Below are 25,607 nucleotides of genomic sequence, written 5' to 3' on the forward strand. Positions count from 1 at the left end.
AGTGTGTTCCTGAGCCCCCACAGCATCAGGATTTCCCAGGAAAGTGTCAGAAATGTTCTCTCTTGAGCCCAACACACAGGTTACAGAATCAGAAACTCGAGGGGGAGTGGGGATGCCTAGAAATCAATGCTCCATCAGTCCTTCCGGGCTAGGGAGCCTCTGTGTTCCATAACAGACAGGTGTCATTAACAGCTATGTTGGTAGAAAATGTGTATTACACTAATTTTCCAAGACAACATTCAGCGAGTGTTTGCTACGAGCCCGGCTATATGCTAGGCTCTCTGCATGCATTGGGATGTTTCTCATACCTCGGTTTTGTAGGGAAGAACACTGACCTTGATCAGGGTTAAGTACACTGCCTGAGGTTGCCCAGCAAGGACACAAGAGACCACAGAATGGCGGACTCGAACATCTGTTTTGTTAGCATCTGTGGAAATGTCTCTGCAGGTGGCAAGAGGCACAAAAATGGAAGAAACACATGCCTGGGCTTACCCTCTGACTCGGACTCCTCTTCATCTTCCTCCTCCTCCTCCTCGTTGCTGTCGTCCTCACTCTCTTCCTCTTTGGCAATTTTCTGCCGAGCGCTCTTAAACACAGACTGTAAGACGATCGAGTCTTCATAGATCTAAAGGGTCACAGGGGCACCGGTTACAAACACAAGCTGAGGACTCAGTATCACAGCCACAGTCTCTTCGTCAAGGCACACACCCTCTTTGCTGTACGTGAATCCTATTAGAAACATCAGTGTTAGCTTTTATGCCTGCGGGAAACCCAACAGGAAAACGCTGAACTCTACTATAGACACGCATATTCTTACGGAAAAAGAGTCCACTTGTGGTTGAAATTGTGTGCGTACGTGTGCATACATACTTAGGGAAGGGTAGACTTGCGTAAGATATCCTCACAACTGTGGCAACACAGAACACTTATAAAACTTCCATTTGTTCCTTGAAGTGTTTTGTCCAATGCTGTGGGAACACAACCTTGTCTAGAATGCAGATTCCCTAACAAAATGGAGGAAGTTGTTCTTTATTATTGGCTCATCAGTACTGGCCATGACTATTCCAATCAATACCTCACTTTCAGTGTATGCACAGACCTGAGCACAGCCCTGTGCGGTAGTTGCTGAGATCTGAAGTTCAAACATGGTCCTTTTACTCCAAAAATGAAAAATTCAAGTACCATACGATCCAGCAATCCCACCTCTGGGTATATGTCCAGAAGAATTGAGAGCAAAGTCTTAAAGAGAGATTTGTACTCACATGTTTACAGCACCTTTATTCGTAACAGCCAGGAGGTGGAAACAAGTCAGGTGTCCATCAGTGAATTGACGGACAAATAAAATGCAGTACAGAAGGAAAATGGGGTATTATTCAGCATTAAGACGGAAGGAAATCCTTTCATATGCTAAAACCTGGATGAGCCTTGAGAACATAGCCCTGAGTGAAATAAGCCAGTCTGAAAAGGACAAATACCGTCTGATTCACTTATATGACACATCTCAAGTAGTCAAATTTGTAGCAACACAAAGTGGAACAGAGGTTCCCAGGGACAGGGGAGCAGTCAATAGGGTGGTGTTTCATGGGTAGGGGGTTTCGGCTTCACCAAAGAGTTCTGGAAATCTGTTGCACAACAATGAGAACATCCTTAACACTACTGAACTGCACACTTAAAAATGGTGGAAATGATACATTTTAGGTGTTTTACCAAATTAAAAAAAAATACGGAAGCCAATGGCCTTGGACTCTAGATCTAGAACATAATCCTTTTTTGTGAGAAGCCAAACACTCATTAAGGTGACTGGGAGAGCCACAGTGAGCCCCAGAGGTAGTACAAGGGAAGAAATGATGGGGAGAGGCTCTGAGGTGGGGCCACTGGGGTAGAATTTGCCAGAAATCAGAATGCAGCTAGATATGCACAGGTGAGGAGGATTCCATCAGGGCTGAGAAGGGAGGGGGCTATTTAGGGAAAGACAGCAAGTGAGAAAGGTGGGGAGGCAAGAATATGATACATGTGGGATTGCACCAAGCAAGGTCAATTTCCTAGTGGTGACGGTGGACTGCTTATGCAAGATGTTGCAGTCTTGTGACCACATAAAGGGCACACGGGCTCTCTCTCCCTGTCCTATTTCTTACGGCAGCACGTGCATCCGGGTGTGTGTTCATGGGGCAGGTGTGACTGGACCACGAACTAACTGCTTAGCCTGAAAAGCAGCAGAGACAGAGGCTATAGTGTGAGGGTAGGGTACGACTTTGGAAAGCAGCCTATGGAGATTCAATTCCTTCTAGAATCTAATAGCACATGGTGGGAAGTAGATGGGCAGGAAAAGGAGCTGGTGAGAGAGTGAGCCACATGTTTCCAGGATGGACGGAGAAGGAAGCCGGCCAAGAGACCACTTAGGACTTTAGTTCACGTGTGAGACAGGGCGGCTGTGGCACCAGAGGGGGACCGGAGGACCCCGAGGCACAGCACCACGCTGCCCAAGTCCAGTATGACGAACCCAAAGGTCCATCCAGCGACTGCAAGGGGTCATTCACAGGAAGACATCCTTGTCGACTCTTGCTTATTACCCTCTCTGCCCTGGTTTCCATGTGAGCTTTCTTTCAAGAGGGTCTGGATTGCAGAAGGCCTGCTTTCAAGAACTACTGCTGAGGTCGGCCATGACTTACCGCCGTTAACCTGGAAACGCACAGTCTTTTCCTAAAAGGCATAAAAGGCCCATGCGAGGGTCCTCTTGTTCTCCAGTTTCATGATTGGAATGGACATAAAAGATTTTAAAAACAAGATCAGGAGAGAAGCTCAAGGAACTGAATGGTGGCTTAACACTGTACCAGTTGGCAGGCACACTGACCTCTCCTCTCTTCATCATGATACAAGAGCATTAGCAGAAATACAGACGGGGGAAAAGGGGGTGCTTACAAAAGGGGAGCGGAATTGAGGTATAATTCCCGTGAGAGGATCTCCTCGCCAGTTATTTTAATCAGCTGAGTATCACTGACTCGTATACTTTAAGACTTGCTAACAGTAAGAAAGGGGACTTCTTCACTGCGGTTGGTTTGATAAGCATGTTCTGTAAGCAATTAAAGGCAATGGTTCTTTTTTCTACGTGTACCCTTTTTTGTTCATTTGCTTTAAATCAAAGTATTTTCATTTCCTGACGTACGGTTATGGTCAGAAAAATGAAGGTGAAGTATAATCAAGTGCACAGTCTCTACAAAAGCAGAAAACCATACCTCTAGCCTTGAAGCATTATGCTAAGTGATTTCCTTGAATTCCAACCCCAATTAGAAGCCAAGCCTTGAAGGGAAAGCATAAATAGGAGCTATAGCACAGCTATGATACAGAGGCTGGCCTTAATTTGAAAGAGCCAAAGCCTCAATTTATTTACATACTCGCGTACGATATAGGCTTTTATTTCTCATTTTTGATTCTGCACCCCCCCGGGGGGGGGGGGGAGTAGCAGTGGTTCAAATAGTAGAAAATGAAACAGATCACTTAAAAGCACATAAGCACATCGAAGGTGGAAAGTTTTTCAGGCAACCAAAGACACATACCTGAGATCCCTCCAAGTTGAACGTCTGAGCGTTGTGACAGAGAAGCATGACATCTTTCTCCAGGTCACCCAGGCTCCGGTACTTGTGATTACGAATCCTCTCCTAATGCAGGTTTTGGATAAAATTGAGGTTAATGACGAGGAAGGGGGAAAAAAATGCAAAAATCATTACTTGGTCCAAAAAAGCCTGATTTGCCTCCCTTGTCTTCATAACCGCCCTGCCAGGGATGTGGGGCTACACAACTCTAGGGGGCGCTGTTCACAGAGGCCACCCTCCCACGGGGATTCCTTCTTGCAAGGGGGAAGGAGCTGCCCAGATTGGGGGGAGGAGTCTGAAACTTCTGAAATAAAATGCAACCGAATACACTATGGGCTCGTGACATGATGAAGTCATCTACATGTCAAGGCCCAAGGATATATCCCAACTGTTCTAGGGACGAGCCCTAGATGGAGGAGTTGGGGCCTGGGGGGAAGGGGGGGTGGGGGTCCACGGTGGTCAGACAGGATGCCACTGCCAACCCCTGACTGTAATCATTTCAATGAATTTACCTTTTTCTTTTTTTATAAAGTTTGTAAACAAAATATCTACCTTTATTTTTTTGAAATCCACCGGCTTCCTAATTAATTCATAGTATTCTGGTAACTCTTTCCTTGAAGGTAACTGAATGAAGACTTCACTGAGCTGCCGCCCTGAACTGTAAGGTTGGGGGGAAACAAACAAAACCATATCCGGTCACGTACTACCAAGGAAAGCTTTTATTTCAGAAAATGTCAAAAAAACAAAAACAAAAAAAAACAAAAAACAAAACAAAACAAAAAACTGCACCCCACATATTATAGACAAGGGGCCCCTTAAATCCAGGAAAAATCCCACAACTAGAGATTAATGCTCCTTGTGCTAACTCCGAAATCACATTAAAATGCCATTAGATCCCCACTTCTGTCACACATGATATGCGAGGTCCACTGTGAGTTCCTCTTTCAGAGTGAACAGATCTCTGTTTTGATAGAAACATTTAACAGTGTCCTATTCAACCAACCACTCCATTTTTTAATGAATAATAATTGAGTTGGCAAGAAAAAAAATTACAATGGCTTTATTTCCACACTCCTTTGTCTTCAAACTCCCTGTATATTCAGAAAATAGTATGTTAGAATATGACTCTGGAAACTCAAATGAAAAGCTTTTGTGTCGCTTTCTTTTCTGTGTTATTCCTTTTACAGTGTTTTACATACTGTGAACCACGCATACCTTTATTATTATTTGCCAGAGGAACCCCTTCATCTTGCCTAACTGCACTTCTGTGCATATGGCCATTTGGTCAGAAAAGAACAAACATATTTAGCAAGCTCGGATACCTCGCGTTTCTGGGATTAGTGCAGGGCCCTCCCTCAAATTCATGGTAGCTTTATTTGAAAGCAAATTTAATAGCAACAAATGCTTACTAATTTACAACTTTGAAAAACGGTTTATAAGGCACTATAAGCTTTAACATCACTTAATACTGGAAGCAGACATGAGTGAAGGAACAAAGATATTCATAATTTAGGTTCAAGATTCTAATATCTGGCTTGGCCTATCCAGATCGATGGTAGCTTGTGAGGTATGGTATGGTCATTTTTCAACAAAATCTTGCTTCCCTTATGATGCAGTCTCTACTTCCTTTGTGAAGGCAGAAATACAAAAATAAATAAATAAATAAATAGACAGAAATCACTACCATGTAAATTTCGGAAGGGGATTCCAGGAGTGTGGGAGAATGCTGTGGCTAAGAATGAGTGACAATATGTTGTTTTAATCCATACTCCCAGTTGTATAATTAAAAAATATTCATAATGACAGTTATCATAAAAAAGGCATGCGCAGTAACTCAAAGGGTTGCTTAGCAACCAGTGGGGAAAATGCTGAAGTGCAAAGGGGCCTGCATAAATTAACCGAAAATCCGCTGTCAAAGGAATGGGCGAGTTTTTCTATCATACGGGGGGGGGGGGCCTCTGTTTTATTTTTTAAAATATATACATGGGCCTCATGAATATGGAAATCAAGGGGCACACACCGGAGGTTGAAGAAGACTGCAGTTTAACAGGGAATTAGATTTTTAGGTTATCGTGGGAAGAGCCAAGGAGTTTCTCCCACCCCACAGCCGCCCTGACCCCCCTTTCCCCAGGCTGATAAATCTATTTGTACCTCCATAAATTATACCAGCAAAACATGACAAAAAGTAGTTTATTTATGGTCACCTTCAACATAGGGCCACAATTCCTGGTTTGTTCTTTTCCTCCCATTCTGAGATTTATACACACAAACGTTTTACCTGTTTGAAAAGAAGTATCTGAAAGGCAATTTATTAGCTATCAGTTTTTCTATTTCTATCCGTGTCTTCTCAACAAAGAGTCAGACCTCCTTGTAATCTCAGATTTAACACCTGACCCTCAATGACATCTTCACGATGTCATTTTCGACATTGCCAACAGATGGTGTCATTTTTCTATTGATGGATTACAAGGACATCTTTGCTTTGTACACCTGTGATGCACAGACCCTTGATTTCAGCGGGGCTCTTGGTGAAATAAGAAATAAGCTGTTTGCACCAAGAACGTGATAAAGGGCTTTCCAGCAGGGGCAAAATGGCCAAAACAATCTTGGTCTGATGTCTCTGTCTTTAGTCGGGTTGTGGGAATTCTAGACCCTGTCATGAGACAAGTCCAGAATTATCTGTGCTCCTAAAGGAGAGAGCTGAAAATTCTGAGACTCTGAAAAATCAGACAAATTTCTTCTGTTGATATGGTTTCAAAAGTTAACGCTCTCACTAGTGACTTCTGGTCCTATTTCCTTTTTTCCCCTCTGCCTAAGAACAAGGGAGCACTGGGGCAAATGGAAGATCTGGAAGCTACTGAAAAAGACCTCTAATGGTATGTTGGTTGGATCATCATACAAACATGTCAGTCCTCCTCAGCTCTGTATTGATGACCTGACTCTTCTATTCAGGACAGCATCTTTCCTGTGTGCCCATAAAGACCATGGTCAACCCGCCACGTGATTACTAATTCCCAGGCTCCATGCCTCCAATCTTACTTCAAGATCAAGAACCCATTTTCCATAAAAACTGAAGATACTCGCACTGCCAAGCTAACCCTTGGTGCCTCACTGCCCAGAACTTAATTCCCCTATGTATTTTTTTTTCTTTTTTCCAAAGAGGGTGGGAACATTGTACATTCAGTTAAAAGCCTTTCCCATTCCTGTTGGTACCAGGGGTTCTGATGGCCAGCTTGGGTGGGAATGTCAGGAAGACATCTGGCTTTGTGTGACCTAGAGAACACAGGGACGTAGGAGAACCACATGTTGACGGATCACTACAGTAACTTATTTTTTCCTAAATTAAAGGTTAAAAAAAAAAGTAAATGAAAAAGGAAGTGAGACAGCCTGACAAGAGTTTTGAATTCTTGGCATTTCTTTCTCAAACTTAAGCTGAGCAAAGGCTTTTTCAATACACCTTTTCAAATGCCTTTTTTTTTTTTTTTTCCAGTGCTGGAAAATTTTGTGTGTGTGTGTGTTTTTAAAGTACAGAACAATGGACTAATTGTACAATGGCTTGCAGAAGGTGTTCTGTTTCTGTTGAAATGCTTAACCTATCCCCCAAGGTATTTTCCATGATGTCATTTTATATAGTTTAAGGCCTAAGTATGAATCGCCAGCTGGAAGTGTGCAGCTTCCCCAAGACAAAGGGGATATAGCCGCTGCCCTCCCCCAAAAGAGGGATCCACTGAGGGTCCGCGATTTCAGATCTATTTCATACACTGATCCGTCAAGGAACAGGAAACGTGAGAAGGCAGAGCGTGGGTGGCGGAGGGATATGGATACAAGGGGACGCTGGGCAAGCACAGCTCTCTCCAGAGGTGACCGGGCGGGGGGCCGCGTGAGCATGATGTGTGAGCCAGAAAGGCCCTGTGTGCCGCCATGTAAATGCTGGTGTGCAAACCCTGCATGTACTGCTGATACGTGTGCGCATTACACGTGGATACACAAGCATACGACGGGGGCTCCCGTGGCTGTGGGGCTTCACGTGGGAACCAGTGTCTCTCCCATCCCGTCCGCAAACCAGAGGGCTCTGCTTTCCCGTCTGTACTACCAGGACCCTAAAATGGTGACTGCAAACATTAGGAACCTCTGGTTACATTTTAGGCTTAGCCTCCCTGGAAGAGTACAGAAGACTAACACTGCTAAGAAACCTACTGCTTTAAAACGCCAGCTGTTCTGCCTTCCCCACAAACCCAAACTAGGAAGATCAGGTATTGGGCAAGAGGTTTTTTGGTTTTGATTTTAGTTTGATTTTTTTTTTTTTTTCTGTTTTATGATTTTCTTTTCTTCTGCCCAGGTTGATGTGTTAAGCATGGATTAATAGACACTTGTGAAAAAAAAAAAAAAAAAGAATTTAGCTCATGTCGAAATGGCCACATTTTTGCCTTTGTTAACTAAATAAAACCTATCTTGCCCCCATTAATGAAGTGATGTCATGATTTAAAATACCCACTTGGAAGGATTTTACAAAAAAAAAAAAAAAAGTTACTATAGTCCTCAAGGATTCAAACACAGGAAATCTTTTGGGAAGAGAACTTTAAAACTGGGTCAACATTGGAGCTAGTAGTAGGTGAAAGCATGCTGTTGCTTTTCAGGGTCAGATTCCTGGGAGGTTTAAAACAAACCACTTAAAAATGCACCTGAAGGTGCATGGAGGGTAGTAGGTGAAAGCATGCTGTTGCTTTTCAGGGTCAGATTCCTGGGAGGTTTAAAACAAACCACTTAAAAATGCACCTGAAGGGGACAGCACCCTACTTTCCCAGGGAGCCCACCTGGGCCAGGCACAAAACAGGTATGACAATTACTTGTGCTCTGTGTTCACTACTGAGGTCTCTCACCTGAGTCTTACTGAGTATTGACTGAGAATTCCCAACAAGCTTGGAAATCTGAAGAATACAGGAGGTTATGGCAACACAGAATGGGAGGACGGTAGACTTGCTTTTGGCAATGGCGGTGGTAGCCATTAAAAATCACCCCAAAGGGTAGCGTTAGGACCGTAGATATAGGATGTGCCTGAGTTACCAACAAAAATAAGGTTACATCAGGTTAATGCAAGGTAAATGACCGGCTGTTAGCAGCAGTCATAAAGGGCTCACGCAGCTCAGTAAAAACAGCAAGGCTTTATCAAGAAGCTTGAATGCTGGGGCACTTGAGAGGCTCAGTCTTGATTTCGGCTCAGGTCCTGATCCCAGGGCTGTGGGATCAAGCCCCCCATTAGGCTCCAAGATGAGTGTGGAGCCTGCTTAATATTCTCTCTCTCCCTCTGCCCTTTTCCCTGGCTCACACGTGTATGCACTCTCTTAAAAAAATAAAAATAAAAGAGTCTTAAATACAGTTACACCATGGTACATGGTTCTACTTTTGGTAATCTATCCTAGGTGAATAAAATAATATATATGTAATACATAAGTATGTACATATAATAGTTGCATAAATGATGTTCATCACAGCATTATTTAAAGCGACTAATGTAATGCATCCAAAATGTTTACTGGGGAAAGGACAACAGAATGTTAGGGAGTCTAAAATTACGAATTTTAAGATTATGCCTTAAAGAAGGGAAAATTCCTTGTTGTGACCTTCAATAAAAAAATAAATAAAAGAACACAGGATATCAGACTGTAAATGCAGTACAATTGCAACTACATTTTTAAAAACTCATAAACTTAAGGACCAGAAGGAGATATGCCAGAGCATAAATAAATATTAACAACAATGTCCTCTGATTCAACAAAATGAGGATTTACATGCTAATGTATTTTGGAACCATATCATCATCCATAAATAAAGTAGGTTTCAAACACTTTTACTGGGTTACCTTCTTTCAAAACATGCTGTAAGTCAAAAATCTAATCTAATTTTTCCCAGAGAAATGGTATCTAAGAGGTATATGATCAGCTTTTATTTATAACACCATAAATAGCACATTTCACCAATTGGCACCATTTAATTCTACCTTATAAAGCCAAATAAAGAGAAAAGTAGAGCAGAATAACTCCATAAAAATTTTAATATATCACAACCATCAGAATCTACTACCTTATTAAGGTCCAATTTATTTCTTCAGGTTTCTCTCCCTGAACTTATCACTAACAAATCAAAGGTGCTCATCAGGACGTGGGATTCTGAGATTATTACTTATCTGCGTAGACAAGCATTTTGAGGAAACTTTGGGAGAATCTACCATCTATCACTGGACTCTTCTAGAAAGTGACTCAGGGTGTCCAGTTGCTTTTTCCCCTGTACTCGCCTGACATTTCCTAAGAGCAGGTAGAAATATACAATTGTAACTGCCCACCTGTCCACCTGAGACCTTGGTCGCTGATTATACCATCTCATCTCGTAGACCTGGACGTGACTCAAAGAATGCGTTCCTTTCCAAAGGCAGGGACCTACCTGCCCTTCCACTGAGTATTTTGTCCTCTGCTCCGTCCCTTTGTCTCTACTTGGTAATAGTGAAAACACTTCAAAGCTTTAGGCTGAAATGGGACCAAACTCAAAAGCACACAGCTTGGCAAGCAAACAAAATCAAATGCCTCCCACCTGAGCCTCCAGTCCCAAGTGTCATTTTGTTAAAGGGACAGGTTCAAGGGGACACCAGAGTGCTGCTTTGTCCTACATGGCTGTTTTAGCAACTTCTTAAGAATGACACGAATGAGGCAGACCTTGCCCCATGAATATGCAAGAACATCTATGCCTGATAACTGCCATGTCTCAGAGCAATCCGTTTTATTAAAATGCCTGTAGAGTGGTTTTAAAGACAGTTTTATCAGACCATAAGAAAATCTATTTTGTTATTCCAGCTGGTACTGTTCCTCCTCCCTCAGAAAGAGGTCATTTATGCTGGTGCTGGAGTACAGCTCTGCGAGGCAGAGGCCCTGTGCTTCCCCGGTCAGACTGACCCTGGAGGCCTCAGGGAGGCCCTGTGTGCCTTGGAAAGCAGACAGGCTAAGTTTGTTTGTGGGCTGCCCACTTGCTTTATGTGGGTATAAGTGGCTGAGAGAATCATGAAGTTAAGTGTCGAGTTGCCAGGAGTGAAAGTATAAACATATAAAAGTATCAATATTTGTCATGAGGAAAAAATAAAGTACTGAAATCCATATTTCCCTGAGCAAACCCTCTCTGGACTAAATGCAACTTCTAAGCTCCAGTTCAGCACTTCCCAAGGTGTGCTTCAGGGAATACAAGCTTAATGAGTTTTTAACGGTTCTCCCTGGAAAGGGGGGGTTTTGTTGGTCAAAGGAGTTTGGGATACACTGGGATGAATGAAGTTCAACAGGTTACTTGACAAAAGACCTCTCAGAGCCTCTAAGTGCACTGAGGGTTCTCCAAGAGGCTACGGTACCGGAATTTGAGGACCCCAGTCTGGGGAGCATCATCCCAGACAATGCGCAAGGCTATGTACGACCTCACCAGGCTGCAACTGCATAGAATAAACTGTCGGCTGTGATGCCGAGCCCGAAGCGTCCGATACGGGGAATGCACGAGGAAAGGCTCTTCACCTCCAACGAATTTTTCTACAAATGTGTCCACTTGGTCACACTACCATTTTATGGCAATTTCGCCATCATCTAATTAGAGCTACTATAGGCAAAGGTGCTTCGGCCCGAGATCCACAGTCATAGCCTTCCTCCCCTATTCAAAGAAATGCAGCACGTCGGGTGCTGATGTTGCTAAAAATAGATTTCCTCTAAAAGAGCTTCTTGGCTGGTCCTGGAAGGATGGTCAATACTAGCAACATAATCACAACATCAAGGGCTGCGAACAGCCATAGAGAGGGATCGGATTTCCTGGGATGGAGTATGTGGGCTGGGTAGTCGCATGTGCACGCACACACACGCACGTATGCATGCACGCACACGGTAGATAGGTATGCACGCGGCACCCAGGCACATGCGCGCGCACGTGCCTCCTTTCCTCCTACCCACATTCCTGAGTGGCACCACGCGGACTCACCACCACGGACAGAGATCCAAGGGCTGTCCGTGGGTTCTTCTCGCTCACACCTGCTCTGGAATCTTGTCAGTCACGTTCCCACCGCCCCCACGCGAGACCCCCATCCCCCGCACGATGTGGTCCAGGCCTACTGGGATCACGTGGTCTCTAGAGGGGCCCGCGTTTCCATATGGCCAGGGCTGCCCCCGCACGTGGGCCTGGGTGCCTCTGCCTCACCCACCACCCCCACACGCTCCTCGGGGTTCCCACTAGGCCCACACAGAGACCTGACGCGTCCACCGCCCCTGCCCCATCCGTCCCCTCCCACCGTGTATACACACGCTGTATACTCCCACTGTGTCCATGTTCTTCCTTGACCGCTTTTTCCAACTAGGCTTTAAGGCGTTCCGTCTTAGTCATTTCTCCCCCACTTGCGACACTCGCACAGAGACAGACACAGAAAATGCTCAGCACTTCTTCTGAACGCACAAACACCACTTTCACCCTAACACAGCCTCTGAACTGCCACAGCCATCATAAACTCGGGGGCTTATGGGAAAGCACAGCATATGGGGCAGTAAGGGACGAGAAAGATGCCAGAGCCTGGAGGGAGGCAAGTGTCGAGCCCCTCTCTGTGGCTCTGGAAATTAGTTTAAATGTGTCTTCGGTGAAAACGTGTTTATCTAGGTCCCAACTACATGCAGCCATATCCTCTCTGCAGAAAGGCCAGGCGTGACACTGGAGGCTTGCAATACCCTTTAAAGTTGTGATTAATCCACTTTTCACGGTCACATGACCATTTTGATGTTAGAGAGGGAAAAGGAGCTTATGTCTGTCCTTGTTTCCTGGGTTGGGCGTCTAGCCACATGGTGCCATTTAGACCTTAAGGCCACCTCTTCATGTTGGGGGACGGGGTGGTGAAGGTGGAAACGTTTACCCAAGATGTTCCCGAATTTAAACGGACCAAACTAATGAAGTCAAGTTATTTCAATCCCAAAATGCAAATCCGGACTGAGTTCTTTCTCATAATGGCCAAAATGTAACATAATTCTTAACATCCTGCAGTTACACATGATGGTTGGAGTGTCTGTCTGGCTTCTGGGATTGAACACTGTTTACCGAACACCAATAGGAATGATCAAAAATCAACCGTCTGGGACAACAGTTCTATCCCCACACAGACGCGGGTAGGCACGAATCACTCCCACGTTTAATCTCTTTACATACACAACTGGGGATCGGCATCCATTCTGGAATGCCGGATGGAGGAGGCTTCAGTGCTTCCTCCTGGCCCTAGACTGGATCCTACACTAGTGGGGGAAAATGCCGTAAAGGACGTTGCAGGGTCAACCGACAAAAGGGCAATATGGCTGAGCAAGTGGCATACCGTTTTTTTTTTTTGTTTTTTTTTTTTTTTAAGTTCAAGCTGACAGAAAGACATCTTCAATGTAGGACTAATCGTTCCTAACCCCGAGAAATCACGTACATCCCCCACTTCCCTTTCGCGACCAACGTCACCTCATTCGCAGGAAATGCCTACGAGAAAGAGCAGTTCTGTTTTCCACCTGCAGCAGCAGAAGCACACAAAAGTCCAACAGACTGGCTTGGGACACTTAGGACCACGGGGCAGGCACACCCAGATGGCGCAGGCAGGGTGCAAACCCCATGCACACTGGGGTTAACTCCAGAACGTCAGACACACTGTGTGCACGCACACATTTGTTCACACCCTGCAGGAGAGCCACGCAGCAGACGGGCTGTTCATGAAGCTTCTACAGCAAGGCAGCACGGAGTGAGGAGGCCCACGGATGTAAGACAGAAGCTGCCCGAGGGAGGGAGAAGCAAGAGAAACCCATCTGTGAGGGGAGGTGGGCAGGCAGGCCGGCAGGCGGCTCCCGACAGCCCTTCTAAGAAGGGCATTTACAGGACGGACACACCCCAACCTCAGCGCAGCACAAACAACTTCAAAAGCCATGGCTGGGGGGTTGGAATATCTGCCTCTCCGCCTCCCACCCCAAGTGGGTGTGGTCGGGAGGCTAGGGGAGCAAATGGGCTGTTTGCTGTCCCGACGGATACCTGTATTCAGAGACAAGGGGATACAAGACAGATCCTGACCTGTTTCCTTCTATTTCCAACTGAGAATTACCGGGCACCTTCTCCACGTTACACCTGTGGTAGAGTAGAAAGAACACTGGAGTCAGAAGACCTGGGTTCGAGTCCCAGTCCGGCTCTTCCTCCTATGGTGGGTGACCTTGGGGAGATTCCTGTCACTTCTCCAAGCCTCAGACTGCTTACCTGCCCGTGTTGTCGACTCATAGGATTTGGGGGGGAAACTACACAATGTTATGTGTGGAACCGCATTCTGACACACACACACACACACACACACACACACACACACACACACAGTTTTCGAGGAATGGAGAGAAAAGAAAAAACCTTTTTCGTGACGTCTCTGAGACATTTCCTGCTTCTCTTAAACGCGAACATGCCTGTTACTCCGGTTCCTGCTCCCTCGGCTCATGTTTGATGTGAGCATTAGGGTGCAGCTTCCGTGCACACTGCTCCAGAAGCAGCGGGGGGAAGTCAGGCAGCATTTGCAGGGGGTGGGGGAGCATGACCTTACCGGAGTGCTCTTACCATCCGAGGCGAGCCAGCTCCTCACGTGTAAATAAAACGGGCCTAGTACTTACCTCAGAAAGCTGGAGTGGAAACTGAATAGCACACTGCACGCTGCTACAGCAGCCAGCCCTGATTTCTGCACGCCACCCAGGTAGCTGGCTCCGCCTCCCAGACCTCCCTTCTCTTCAAGTCAGTCATTTGGACTGGAAAGGACCATAAATGGCCACCTGAGGTCTCCGGCCCTTCTATGGGCCTCTAGGGAAGCCTCTTCCATTGAGAACTCTGAAGCTGCTACCCTGGTGTCCCTTTATGTGGCGGGAACCAGAGCAGTGGCCGGGTGTGAGAAATCACAGGAAAAAAAAAAAACTTCCATCCTGTCCAGACCTTACTCTAGCATCCGCAGGCTGCGTGTGGCCGCTCATAAAATCCCTTCTCAGAGCCACTCCCACTCTTCGGAGGGCGTGAGGCACCACACAAAGGGAACGGCATAAACCAAGGAGAAGTGGAAAAAAGGTGGGGGGGGGGGGGCATTAGCTGCAATGTCTAAAATAAAAGGGAGAACAGGAAGGGACATGTTGGCAAACGAAGCTGGGAGGTCACTAAGGCCAGACTACGGAAGACTAGCTTTCCCTGCACTAAGAAGTTTGATCGCACTTGGGGAGGCAATGGGAAGCCATGCAAAGTTACACGACAGTGCGACAGTGAGCTACAGGCCCCAGAAACGCAGGATGAGGGACAGATTGGAGGCAGGGGACACAGGCAGCACACAGCTGCCCCAGGCCGGGCCTCCCATAACACGGTAAGGGCCTAGTGAAGAAGCATGTGGGGCGATAGAAGACGGAGTACCCAGGAGAGGTGCTGGGGTGCGTGTCAAAGGAACTTTGTACCTGAGCGCGTATCAGAAAGAAGGCACAGAATTGGAAACACTTTTCGTGCTGCTCATTTGGGACACTGGGTTGATGGTAATGTTAACCACGGGGATACAGAAGCCAAAACCAGACCACGTGGTCTCAGGACATGTCGTCAGAAAGGCAGAGAAACCTGGGAATGGTAAATACTCCCTCAGACATTTTACAGAACATGCTGTAAATAATTCAGAGGACGACGGGCAAGGTGCTGCGAGCTGAAACTAACGAAGATTACAGTTCACGGGAGATGCGAGGCTCTGAACAAGAGAGGTCCCTGCAGGATCATTTCGGATGATTCGGATAAGGAGGGCAGGGGGACAGATCTACACAGGTCAGCCATCTGATCACCTTGGGGGAAGGAAGAAAGGTACACGATACCCAAACGACCACAAAAAAAGAGTACAGGGACACGGATTTGGCTTTAAAAATACTGTTACTACAAATCTGTGTTGGTGAGACAATCCCAACAGTGGTGTAAACAGTCTGCCCTGGATCGAAGCCTCTGGAGGGTGATCAGTGTGGGAAGCACCTCCCCCCAGCCCCCCCCACCACAGTAAATGCACATCAGGTCAAGCACTTGAGAGAAAACCTCAAAACCAGGCAACTAAGTAACTTTTCTTTCTTTCTTTCTTTCTTTCTTTCTTTCTTTCTTTCTTTCTTCCTTCCTTCCTTCCTTCCTTCCTTCCTTTCTTCCTCTCTCTCTCTCTCTCTCTCTCTCTCTCTCTCTCTCTTTCTTTTTTTTAACGAGAGCCCATCCCTTCTGGAGAATGGATTGATGAGATGGGGACCTTCAAAACCAGCAGCTCGGCCTTACTCAACTTGAGGGCTATGCCACACCCAACTTCAGCATGTAAAGGAATTAAACGGTACATTTAGTCCTAAGGCTTGCGGTCTACCCTGTCCTTGGAAAGGAGCTGAAATGTAAAGGAATGGCACACTGGCTCTCCTTTCCCAGGTTAAATATCTTTATAATGATAGTTTTTTGTTTTTCTAAAAAGTGACCCTACATAAGAACTAATGTCATCGTGCCCTCATGTAAGAGGCTCACATGACCCCTTGCTTCCCTGAATTCTCCTGGCTGGCCACCTCCTTCCTGGAAGGAAGACTGTCTACCTCCTCCAATGCATGCACCGTGAGCAAGAGGAGGGGAGTACTATGAGTTTTTTTGTTTTTGTTTTGTTTTTTGGCTTTTCCCCCTCTGGCCCTGTTCTGCAGTACAGGGCTGGAAATACAGGAGGGATGCCATAAATATTTCCAGGATGAATAAATGATTTTCTACACTGTGAGCTGGAATTCAGAACAAGCCAAGACCTTCCACCGCTCTCAGACCTATCAGGAAGGATTCTGCAAATTCAGGTCAAGAAGATGACAGTCCGTCTTTAGGGAGGACAGCGGAGCCTCAACAGGGCCAGGGAGGAAGCAGCCCAGCGGTCACCAGCCCTACCCCCATCACCTCACTGTGGGCCAGGGTTGTGTCCACCCATCAGACCAGCCAGGCAGGTTTCTTCCGCCTCGCCCACTGCTTCCCTGTGTCCGTCCACAAAGCTGGACGTCAAGTCCCAACCCTCTGCGGACAGCGAGGCGGGTCATCGTAGAATGCTCCTGCCACAGTCTTCAGACAATTGTCAGGGAGGGAAGAGAGGACACAACCTCACCTTCCATTTCCAGATTCTTCAGGGATGAGGACAATGTTCAGATTTGAAAAGTCAGGCGCAATAAACGTTGAACAAAAGCCACCGACGGACAGGACTGTCGACCAGGCGTAAGAAGGTGCTTCACGTGAGTTCAAGTATCCAGTTGCAAACTAATTACATCCTGAAGCACTGTGCGGATTGCTTCTAGTAACGTTTAAGAAATCACAACGAACAGAAGTGGAGTCAGAAGATGAGAGATAAGAGCCAGCGTTCCCATGTCAAAATGAACAAGGAGACTTGAGATTGCTAAGCTTGATGAGGACCCTCCATAAAAAGTTAGAGGAAATTATTCAGATGCCACGGGGCTATTTAGAGAAGATAAATAATATCATTTAAGTACTAGCAGGGGGTCTCTTAGAAAAAGCCATGGCAAGCTAACCTCATTTTATTCTTTCGGCAGGGTTTCTAGGTGGATAGATTGGAGAGGCCATAAATGTGGTATCTCTTGGCTTCAACCTTTCTTGATAACCTTGAGAAAGGACAGACAGAGTGGGGGACACGATGGCGCAGTCCTGTGACACTACAGACGGCTAATCAACTTTAAGGATTGCTGTTTAGGGGCTCCTGGGTGGCTCAGTCGGTTAAGTGTCCAACTTTGGCTCAGGTAATGATCTCGCAGTTCATGAGTTCAAGCCCCGCGTCAGGCTCTGTGCTGACAGCTCGGAGCCTGCTTCGGATTCTGTGTCTCCCTCTCTCTCTGCCCCGCCCCCGCTTGTGCTTTGTTTCTCTCTCTCTCTCAAAAATAAACATTTAAAAATATATTTTTTTTTTTTTAAAAAAAAGGGTTAATGGTTAATACATTTATGTCAACCTGAAGTGATTTTCAGGTGCACATGACAGAGATCTGTCCTTTGCCTTTTAGACAGCTTATGGCAAATCTGATGGAAAAACAACAACAACAAAACAAAAATATTAAAAAAAACCCACAAAACAAAAAACCTGAAATGATTTACACAAGGAAACATGATTTTTTAAAAAGGCATAAAAAGGATGTTATAATAATAGACTGGAAAAATGGGACAAGAATCTGTTAAATGGAGCTGCATAAGGGAAAGAATGAAGTCGGTAGATACAGGCTCAAAAAAATCAAGCGCTTAGTTGACGTCTAACCTTGGCAATATTCAAGGGAAGAAAGAGCTTTCTACACATTTTGGGGCCGGGGAGCTTTCCCATGTTCATGTGTCAGAGCTGTTGGAAGAAGTTAAGACACTCTTGAGGCAGGGTAACAGAATTTTGGTATCCAGACCAGGGAAGCTCACTGCCCCGCAATTAGCCATCAGAATACCTTTGGAGGTATGGGTGCCATATTCTAAATGGGACACTAAGAAAGTAAGATGTGCCTAAGGAAGGGGACCAGGATGGTGTAGGTCTAGACGGCGCTCTGAGAGCAAAGGGAGGTGTGTCAGCCTCAAGGAGAATGGCCTGAGGTGGATAGCCGTGCCCAAAGGACACTGCTCGGAATGCGGACGGACATACTCTCTGAACGTCCAAGTAGAACACCCAGAAGTCAGAAGGGCTGAATCCTATAGGAAAGGATTGTTGTGCTTACAGCTGCACGTCAGTGTCGTTAACTGCCCCCTGACACAGCGCACTAACTCTCGGGAGGGTCCATACTGCTGGATGGCAGTCTGTCAAAGATGGTGAGGGGGGGCACATCTGAGTTGTGGGAAGGTGAGCCAGGGAGAGCGAGGACCCCGAATCCCTCTAGACCTTTCCATTATCCAAGTAATTACGAGCCACGTCTCTAGACTCGGGATGGCTCTCCCAGCCCCTACCCTTCACTATCTTATTCTAGATCTCATCCCAGGGGTAATTTTAAAGGGTAGAGATGCAAACTGGGATGGATCCTTTTTCTAAAGGAAAAGCATCTTAGGTTAAATAGTACATACGGTTAGAACAGGATTTTTAAAAGCCTCCTATAGAAACAGAAAACAAGGCTTATCATAACAAGTCAAAACAAAGCCTTCTAACACTACTTGATTTGGGGAATGAAAATAGTAGGAATGAGCTATAGCTGACCAGTTCTAACTTTAAATAGCAATTACTGCAGAAAGATTTTACATTTGTGTGTGAAACACACAAAATTACTGGCTCTTTGGGGTCACATTTTAAAAAGTATCCTCCTTAAAAAAAAAAAAAAAAAAAAAAAAAAAAAGCCTGGCACTGAAAACAAAGGCAATAAATAGATGCTTAAATTATCCTAGTTCTTCATAAAAAAGAAAGATACATCTGTCCCAGAATCATGCAAGAACTTTGAAAAAACTGTCTCATGAGAGCTAATTAATTCTTATAGATCAGTTAAATATAGATGGCAATTCTTATCTAATACACCGCTAATCTGTACAACTGTCAGAACCCTAACACTTGAGGTAAGGGGAGGGAAGTTAGTACAGGTGGTATTTCTTGCACAGGTAGGATGAGTTACTATATTAGTAGCTGACTTTAACAGTACAAAAATCTCAGCACATGGAGGGGTAGGTACATTTCCCAGCAGTATTTTTCTAAAACCAACAAAAATATAACAATGTATCCAATTAAGGCCCTCCTAATTTGAGCACCTCCTACTTGAGCACCAAGTTTGGGAAGAGAAATAAAACGCCGAAATATTCACAATAAGTGCTTTTTTTTTTTCTAGACTACTAACACGAAATATACATGAAACATGCAGCAATGAGAAAGAGGCCCATACTCTCCAGAAGGGACCTAAATGTGGGGGCTAACAGAACGGGCCTTAACAGAGTACTCTGCAAGGAAGAGTTAAATAAATACATTGAAACCAGAGAAAACAAGAGGAAAAAAGTACTCGATGTGTGAATACTAAAATATTTCAATATTCTTTCCCTACAATACAACCAAAGACATGTTCGATAATCAGTCCCAGTGAAACTGTGTTTTCTGTTTTTGGAGGGTGTGAGGGGACAGAAAGGATAGAAAACGTATTAGCAAGGACGCTTACTTTCAAGTGCTCAGAGCTCCATTTACCCACCTGATGAGCTAAAAGTAGTCTGAACGGCTGATTATTAATAATTAAACGACTCAGCAAGCAAGCTTGGCCTGCATTAACTCCTCCAACTCGCCTGACGCCTCTGGAGGCAGGTACGGTAATCATTCCATTTTGTGGATGGCGAAAGTGAGGCTCAGAGGGGTTAAGGAAGTCGCCCGAGCGCCCCACAGGTAGTAGATAAATGCTGGAGTTAAGATTCAAACACAGGTAAGCTGAACCCACGTAAGAGCTCGTGTATCAACAACGGTGCTGTGCTCAGCTGAGGTGCAAGGGATCTAACCTCCTATTCTGTGGTGGTTTCTAGGAAAGGAGTCAGCCCATAGCTATCTATGCCAGGAAGCGCAACACCCAGAAGCCTATGGAGCCAGCAGGTGATATAAATGAGTCAAGTGGGCCGGGTGGGAAAGCACGATGATAAATAGTAAGTGGCACCCCACACTAGAAGGATGATTTAGCAGGGTGACGGGTCAGGGGGAGGGCTGCGGCAAGCTGGAGCAGGAGAGCCCGTGGGGGGCGGTGGGTAGCCATCTCCTCACTCCTACCCGTTATCACCTTGGGGAAACTTGGGTAGAACGCTGCATGATTTTCAGGTTTTTCTAAAAGGACGGAGAACACCTGAAGTTTATAAGAAGTCTCTCCGGGTTTTATGTGTTTGCTTTCTCCCCGTCCCCCACCCAACAACATGAATCATGAAATTAATCAGGCTGTGGGCACTTTGTGGTCCACCAGCTGGTGACCTCTTTTGCACCGTTAAAGGAGGAGCTAGACGTCACCTGGAATAAAAGGCCTAGCTCCTAAACCTCTTCTCGGCTCTGCGCAGTGCTCCTGCCGCCCCAGACTCCACTCAGCAGGTTATGAGCAAGATGCCTGTCAAATACCAAGGCGCACCTGGTCAGAGTAACAGATGTCGCGCTCTGCTCTCCTGAGACAAAGGCAGAGAAGTTGGAGGCTTATGCAGGGTGATCCTCTCTACTTATTTTATTATTATTATTATTATTATTATTATTATTATTATTTTTTTTTTTACACCAGGGGCTGATAAAATAAGGCGTCATTGTCCAAGCTGGTTTCCCGGAAACCGTTCCTGCCTGTGGCATATCTTCCAGGAGGGCTGGGGGCGAACAGAAACCTGACACAGTTACTGATTCTTGGCTTACGAGGAAGCGTGTGCCCGTTCGCTCTGGTCAAAGAACAGACTGGTGGGCCAATCTTCCTTTCTGGATGGCTGTCATCCCCCTGTGTCAATGAGTGGCCTCTCCAAACCCAATATAATGGGGCTGCTCTTTGTTGCCACGTGTGAAATATGCAAGGGGATGCACTTGAAAAAAAGAACAACAACAACAACAAAGACAAGTAGTAAAAATAGTAAGCAGAGAACCTAAAAACTCTGGAACACAAAAAAGGGCAGGAAATTCTGACTCTTCCACACACACCTCGTGCTACCACCTGTCACCATTTCTGGAAACTCCTTACAGATAATGTAACGAAGACCCAACAATAGAACCTCTCAGTGGAAAGTTCCTTCCTGGTTACACGACCTCATCTTTATTAGGAGGTTTCTTCCTGATAGAAAACGAGCACTAAAGTCGCAAAGAAAAACTAAAATCACAACTTCGTTATGTGTGTTAAACATTCCTGGGTGTACAGAGCAACACTACTGTAAAAAAAATAAAAATAAAAAAATAACCAAAACCGGATTAAATGCCGCTGTGCAACTGCGAGAAATACAGTGCTTAATTCTTTTGTTTCCTATCAACTTTTCAACTGGAACGAGATGTGATCTTTCTATGAAAACTGCATCACATGATTATCAAGCAGAAACCAAAACAACTAACCAAAATGTAGTCCAACTAGTTTATCTACTGTGTCGGGCTGACCGACACAGGTCTGGGGATGATAACACGCCGCGTGTGTATCTCCACACTCACACTGAAAAGGTCTGTGAAAACGAGGTACATCTACCAGAAAACCATGCGGTCTATACAGTGTCATTAGGAAGGAGGAGATGTCGCTCAAACGAGGGCTCAGAAATACAAGTGTGTTGGAAGGAAAGAAGGAATGGTATTTCTGACGAAGCACCTCTTTGGTTTTCGACAGTCTCGACACGAAATATTTACCTTAAGTATGCTAGGATTCTTCATTCCCAAACAACTCAGCCCAAAAGTATAATTTCACGATGTCATTCCAGTCCTTCTACAAACGGGATGGTATTTCACAGATCCTTAAGAGTCCTGACTCCTCCAGTTGAGACTGTCTTTTTAATTTTTGTCACCTACACTATTTTCAAATATCCTCAACAATGCCTGGGAAAACAGCACACAAAACAGCAATGGCAGCCATTGTGAAAATGGTACGAGGTTTCTGACACCTTTGGGCAAAAGCCATGAAACACAAAGCAGAGAGAACCTTACAACCCAGCGCATGCCTTAAAATACATCTTGCTCGGTAGTGAGTATCAACTCTGTCTCCGTGGAGGGGAGCGAGTTGTAGGAGTGAAACACTCACCTGTCTTTGTAGTTTATTACAGTATCAATGATTGCGTTCATCTGCTTGGTCAGTTTGGGGGGGTTGGGGGATAGTTTCTCAGCTGGAGGGCGGCCTCTTCTCTTCTTAGCTTTTTCCACGTCTTCTTTGGCGGGATCTTTATCCACATTTCTTCGTCTTTTCCGCTTCTTGAGCCGTACCTCCTCTTCCATTTCTTCCAAATTGCCGTCTTCGATGGCCTGTTGTAGTTGGGAATGAAGGAGGAAAATTCAAGACAAGAGATTAATCAAGAAAATTTTAAAAAGCCAAGGTGAGTGATGAGAATCAAGTAAAACTAACAAAAATAAGATTAAAAATACAAGTTAACAGTAATCAGTCAAGTAAGAAGAGGGAAGACCGCCATATTGGATAAAATAATTCTTTAAGCCAAGTCTAATCTGGGAACAAAATACAGCGAGGGCAGGAAACACTAATAGTAAGAAGAAATGACAAATACAAAAAGGGCGACACATGTGAAGTGTCTGAAAGGTAGCTGAATCCAAATGAAATTTTAGCTCAATATAAGAAAAAGCCTGAATTGTTTTACTACTATAAAAGGGGGGAAAGGTAAAACAGAAAAACAAAACAAAAAAGAGGTGGGTGAAGAAAAAAATTCCTCTAAGAATACATCCTTACGATCATATAAGCTCTGACCCTTCTCTGGGCTTTTACATCAATTTACTCATGATTCACGACATAAATCCCTATTCCATCCAGATTTTGTTCTAACGTAGCAATTAGTAAACAAGGAAACAGGAAGTACAAAGCCACATTCCTTGGTAAATGCACTTAAACCATCTGATAAAGAACACACACACTCACAGACAACAAACACTTTTTTCCAATTACCTGCAAACGCTTGCTTTAAACCAGAGCCAGCAGCACTAATGCAGAGAGATAATAAAATAGCTATAAAAACAACCAGGTATAAAAGAAACCTGTTCGTAAATGGCTAAAAGATCCATGTGACAGACCCAGAAGTTTAAACTTTTTTTTTTTTTTATCCCCCTGGTAAATCTCAAAACTTAAGAAAAATAAAGAAAAACTGCAATGAAAAAAAAAAAAAAAACGAAACAAAACAGATAAAAGAAAATTTGACCATGAAAAAGAAAAAAATTTTTTAAAGACCTTTAAATTGCATTTCAAGATTGCTTTCTCACACAAAATAAACTGATGTTGTTATTTGTTCCTCCTGGCTCTCAATATTGCTTCCAGTATGCAAATGCTAATCAATCCTTTCTCGTAGCTGAAAGAGCCCTAATCATAAAGCAATTACCTTCATTTCTCCACAGCACCAAACATGGCTAATATTTATGATCATGTGAGTATAACAATCAATATAAAGAGTGATTACAGCTCAGACATAATTTCTTTCACTTGTGTACAATGCCTCCTGAAAAAGAAAGGTTTTATGAAGAAAACCTGGTGCAGAACACAAAACAACCTGGCATGTTAAAAATGCTAGTGGGATTAAAAGAATGTTTTCTATGCATCTTCCAATGTGCAAACCCGAAGAAGCAACATGCACACAGACAGAATCCTAAGGGACAGTCTGAGGCTAGGCCTTAATAATCAAAAGACAATTTCCATCACGATCCTACAGTGTTCAGATAACCACTATGAAGGAGGCGAGATCTGATGAGTTATGAGGAAAAAGAAAAAAAAAAAAAGAGAGAGAGGAAAAAAAAAAAGCTTCCACATTATTTCATTAATATTCATTTGCCTAAAAGCAGGACACCCAAACTATACAGCTAAACACACTGCAGCTAAGCGAAGATTAAGAAAAGGAAATTGTCCCGCAAATGTTGGGGACTGAACATGCTAATAATAAATACAGCATGCAAGGCTGTCAACAGTTAATGGTAATGCTCTCCTCAAGCACCCAGTTGCACACAGAAATACGGAGAACACCGGCTTTTGATGTGTTACACACCTACACATGCCTGGGATGTAGTTCTACTGAATCTTCAAGACGGCAACGAAAAAGGATATTTACCTTACCACTATCGGCAGGCCGGCTATCGGAAATCACAGTTAGTGGGGATAAAATTAACAAGCCAGCAAAGCAGCGAGCTGCTAGTCTCTTCATCAGCTGATCAGGAAAAAAAAGAGAGCTGGGGAAAGGCTATGTTTTCATATACAAGTAATTTTATTTTACTGAAAATTTAATACTGAAAGGATTGTGGATACTCAAATCTGCTGTTTCATTCTACCTACTACAAGGCCCGAAGCCTTCCTCCTTCAGCCTGTTTTAATATTGACAACTACTTATCATATTTTTCCCCCCTTATTATTCCAGGAAGCAGAATTAGAGATTTTTTAGCTCAGATGGTTTCTGATTCTTATTCTCATTTTAACAATTAAGCCAGTAAGGAAACAAATTAATATTCAATTTTACTAAAAAAAATTAAAACAGTTTAAGCTTTTTTTTTTTTTTCTTTTTTTGGTATCTTAAACCTCATTTTAGTGCCTTTAAAAAAAAACAGGCTGCATGTTTTTGGAGCAATCTCAGATGATCTTTTTTTTTTTTTTTTTTTGGATAAAAGAATTTTTTCATTAAATGCATGTCGGTAAAAGCAATGTGCATGTTTCCCAAGTTCAAACATTTTAATACAATGTCATTCTTCTCTTTAAAGAAAATCCCGAACAACTGTGATACTTCCCTTTCAGTTTCGTGCTGTAAAATTTTTCATTGTTTTTCTTTTCAGTGGGATCCATGAAGAGGGGGAAGTTGTGAAAAGGAGATTTCTACTCTCACCCCCTCCCCTTAATTTTTGGGGGGAAAAACGGAACAAAGCATAAGCTTATGATATTTGGATTTATCAATCTCTAAATCTGGGAATAGCTAAGAAGCGAAAACAAATAGCAAAAAGGAACTAATGGAACAATGTTTATTGCAATTGCTCATACGTGCAGATTCTTATTAAATTTAGATTTTTGGAATCACAAGGAAACACGCAAAGTACTGACCATGATTCCCCTTAAATTAAGGTTTTATGCAGGAATGCCGTCAGCTACAAAACATCTTCCCTCCTCCCCAAAGACCCCAAACACATCCATATGCAGTACTTTATGTTCAGGGATTTCTAAGGGTCTTTTTCTAATGGAAATCAATTCACTAAATATTTCCCAGTGCTTTTCGCACTTAAAGAACTAGAGTAAGATTACTCCTGCATGTAAGTAAAATTATTCATGGAAATTTAAAACTGTTCTTTTATTTAAAAAAATTATTTATTACACTGGCTCAACAGACTCAACTCAGTGCTAGGCGAGGGGGGGGGGGGGTGCC

The 25,607-nt window shown here is 44.1% G+C and overlaps 1 protein-coding gene across 4 annotated transcripts in view; it reads right to left on the reverse strand.

Moving 5' to 3' along the window:
* The window catches only part of SMARCA2 (SWI/SNF related, matrix associated, actin dependent regulator of chromatin, subfamily a, member 2), a 180,573-nt gene that overhangs the window by 15,428 nt on the left and 139,538 nt on the right, over nt 1-25,607 (reverse strand). For 3 of the 4 annotated variants that reach the window (XM_042963969.1, XM_042963970.1, XM_042963971.1), the window contains exons 28-32: nt 22,301-22,518; nt 13,683-13,736; nt 4,143-4,248; nt 3,555-3,656; nt 493-625 (exon numbers count right to left, since the gene is read on the reverse strand). In XM_042963969.1, the coding sequence (XP_042819903.1) occupies nt 493-625; nt 3,555-3,656; nt 4,143-4,248; nt 13,683-13,736; nt 22,301-22,518 (613 nt within the window). The remainder of the gene's footprint in view (nt 1-492; nt 626-3,554; nt 3,657-4,142; nt 4,249-13,682; nt 13,737-22,300; nt 22,519-25,607) is intronic. The other variant, XM_042963972.1, reaches the window with a different exon arrangement.

This window comes from Panthera tigris, chromosome D4, assembly GCF_018350195.1.
Source record: "Panthera tigris isolate Pti1 chromosome D4, P.tigris_Pti1_mat1.1, whole genome shotgun sequence".
In the NCBI taxonomy this organism is placed as follows: Eukaryota; Metazoa; Chordata; class Mammalia; order Carnivora; family Felidae; genus Panthera; species Panthera tigris.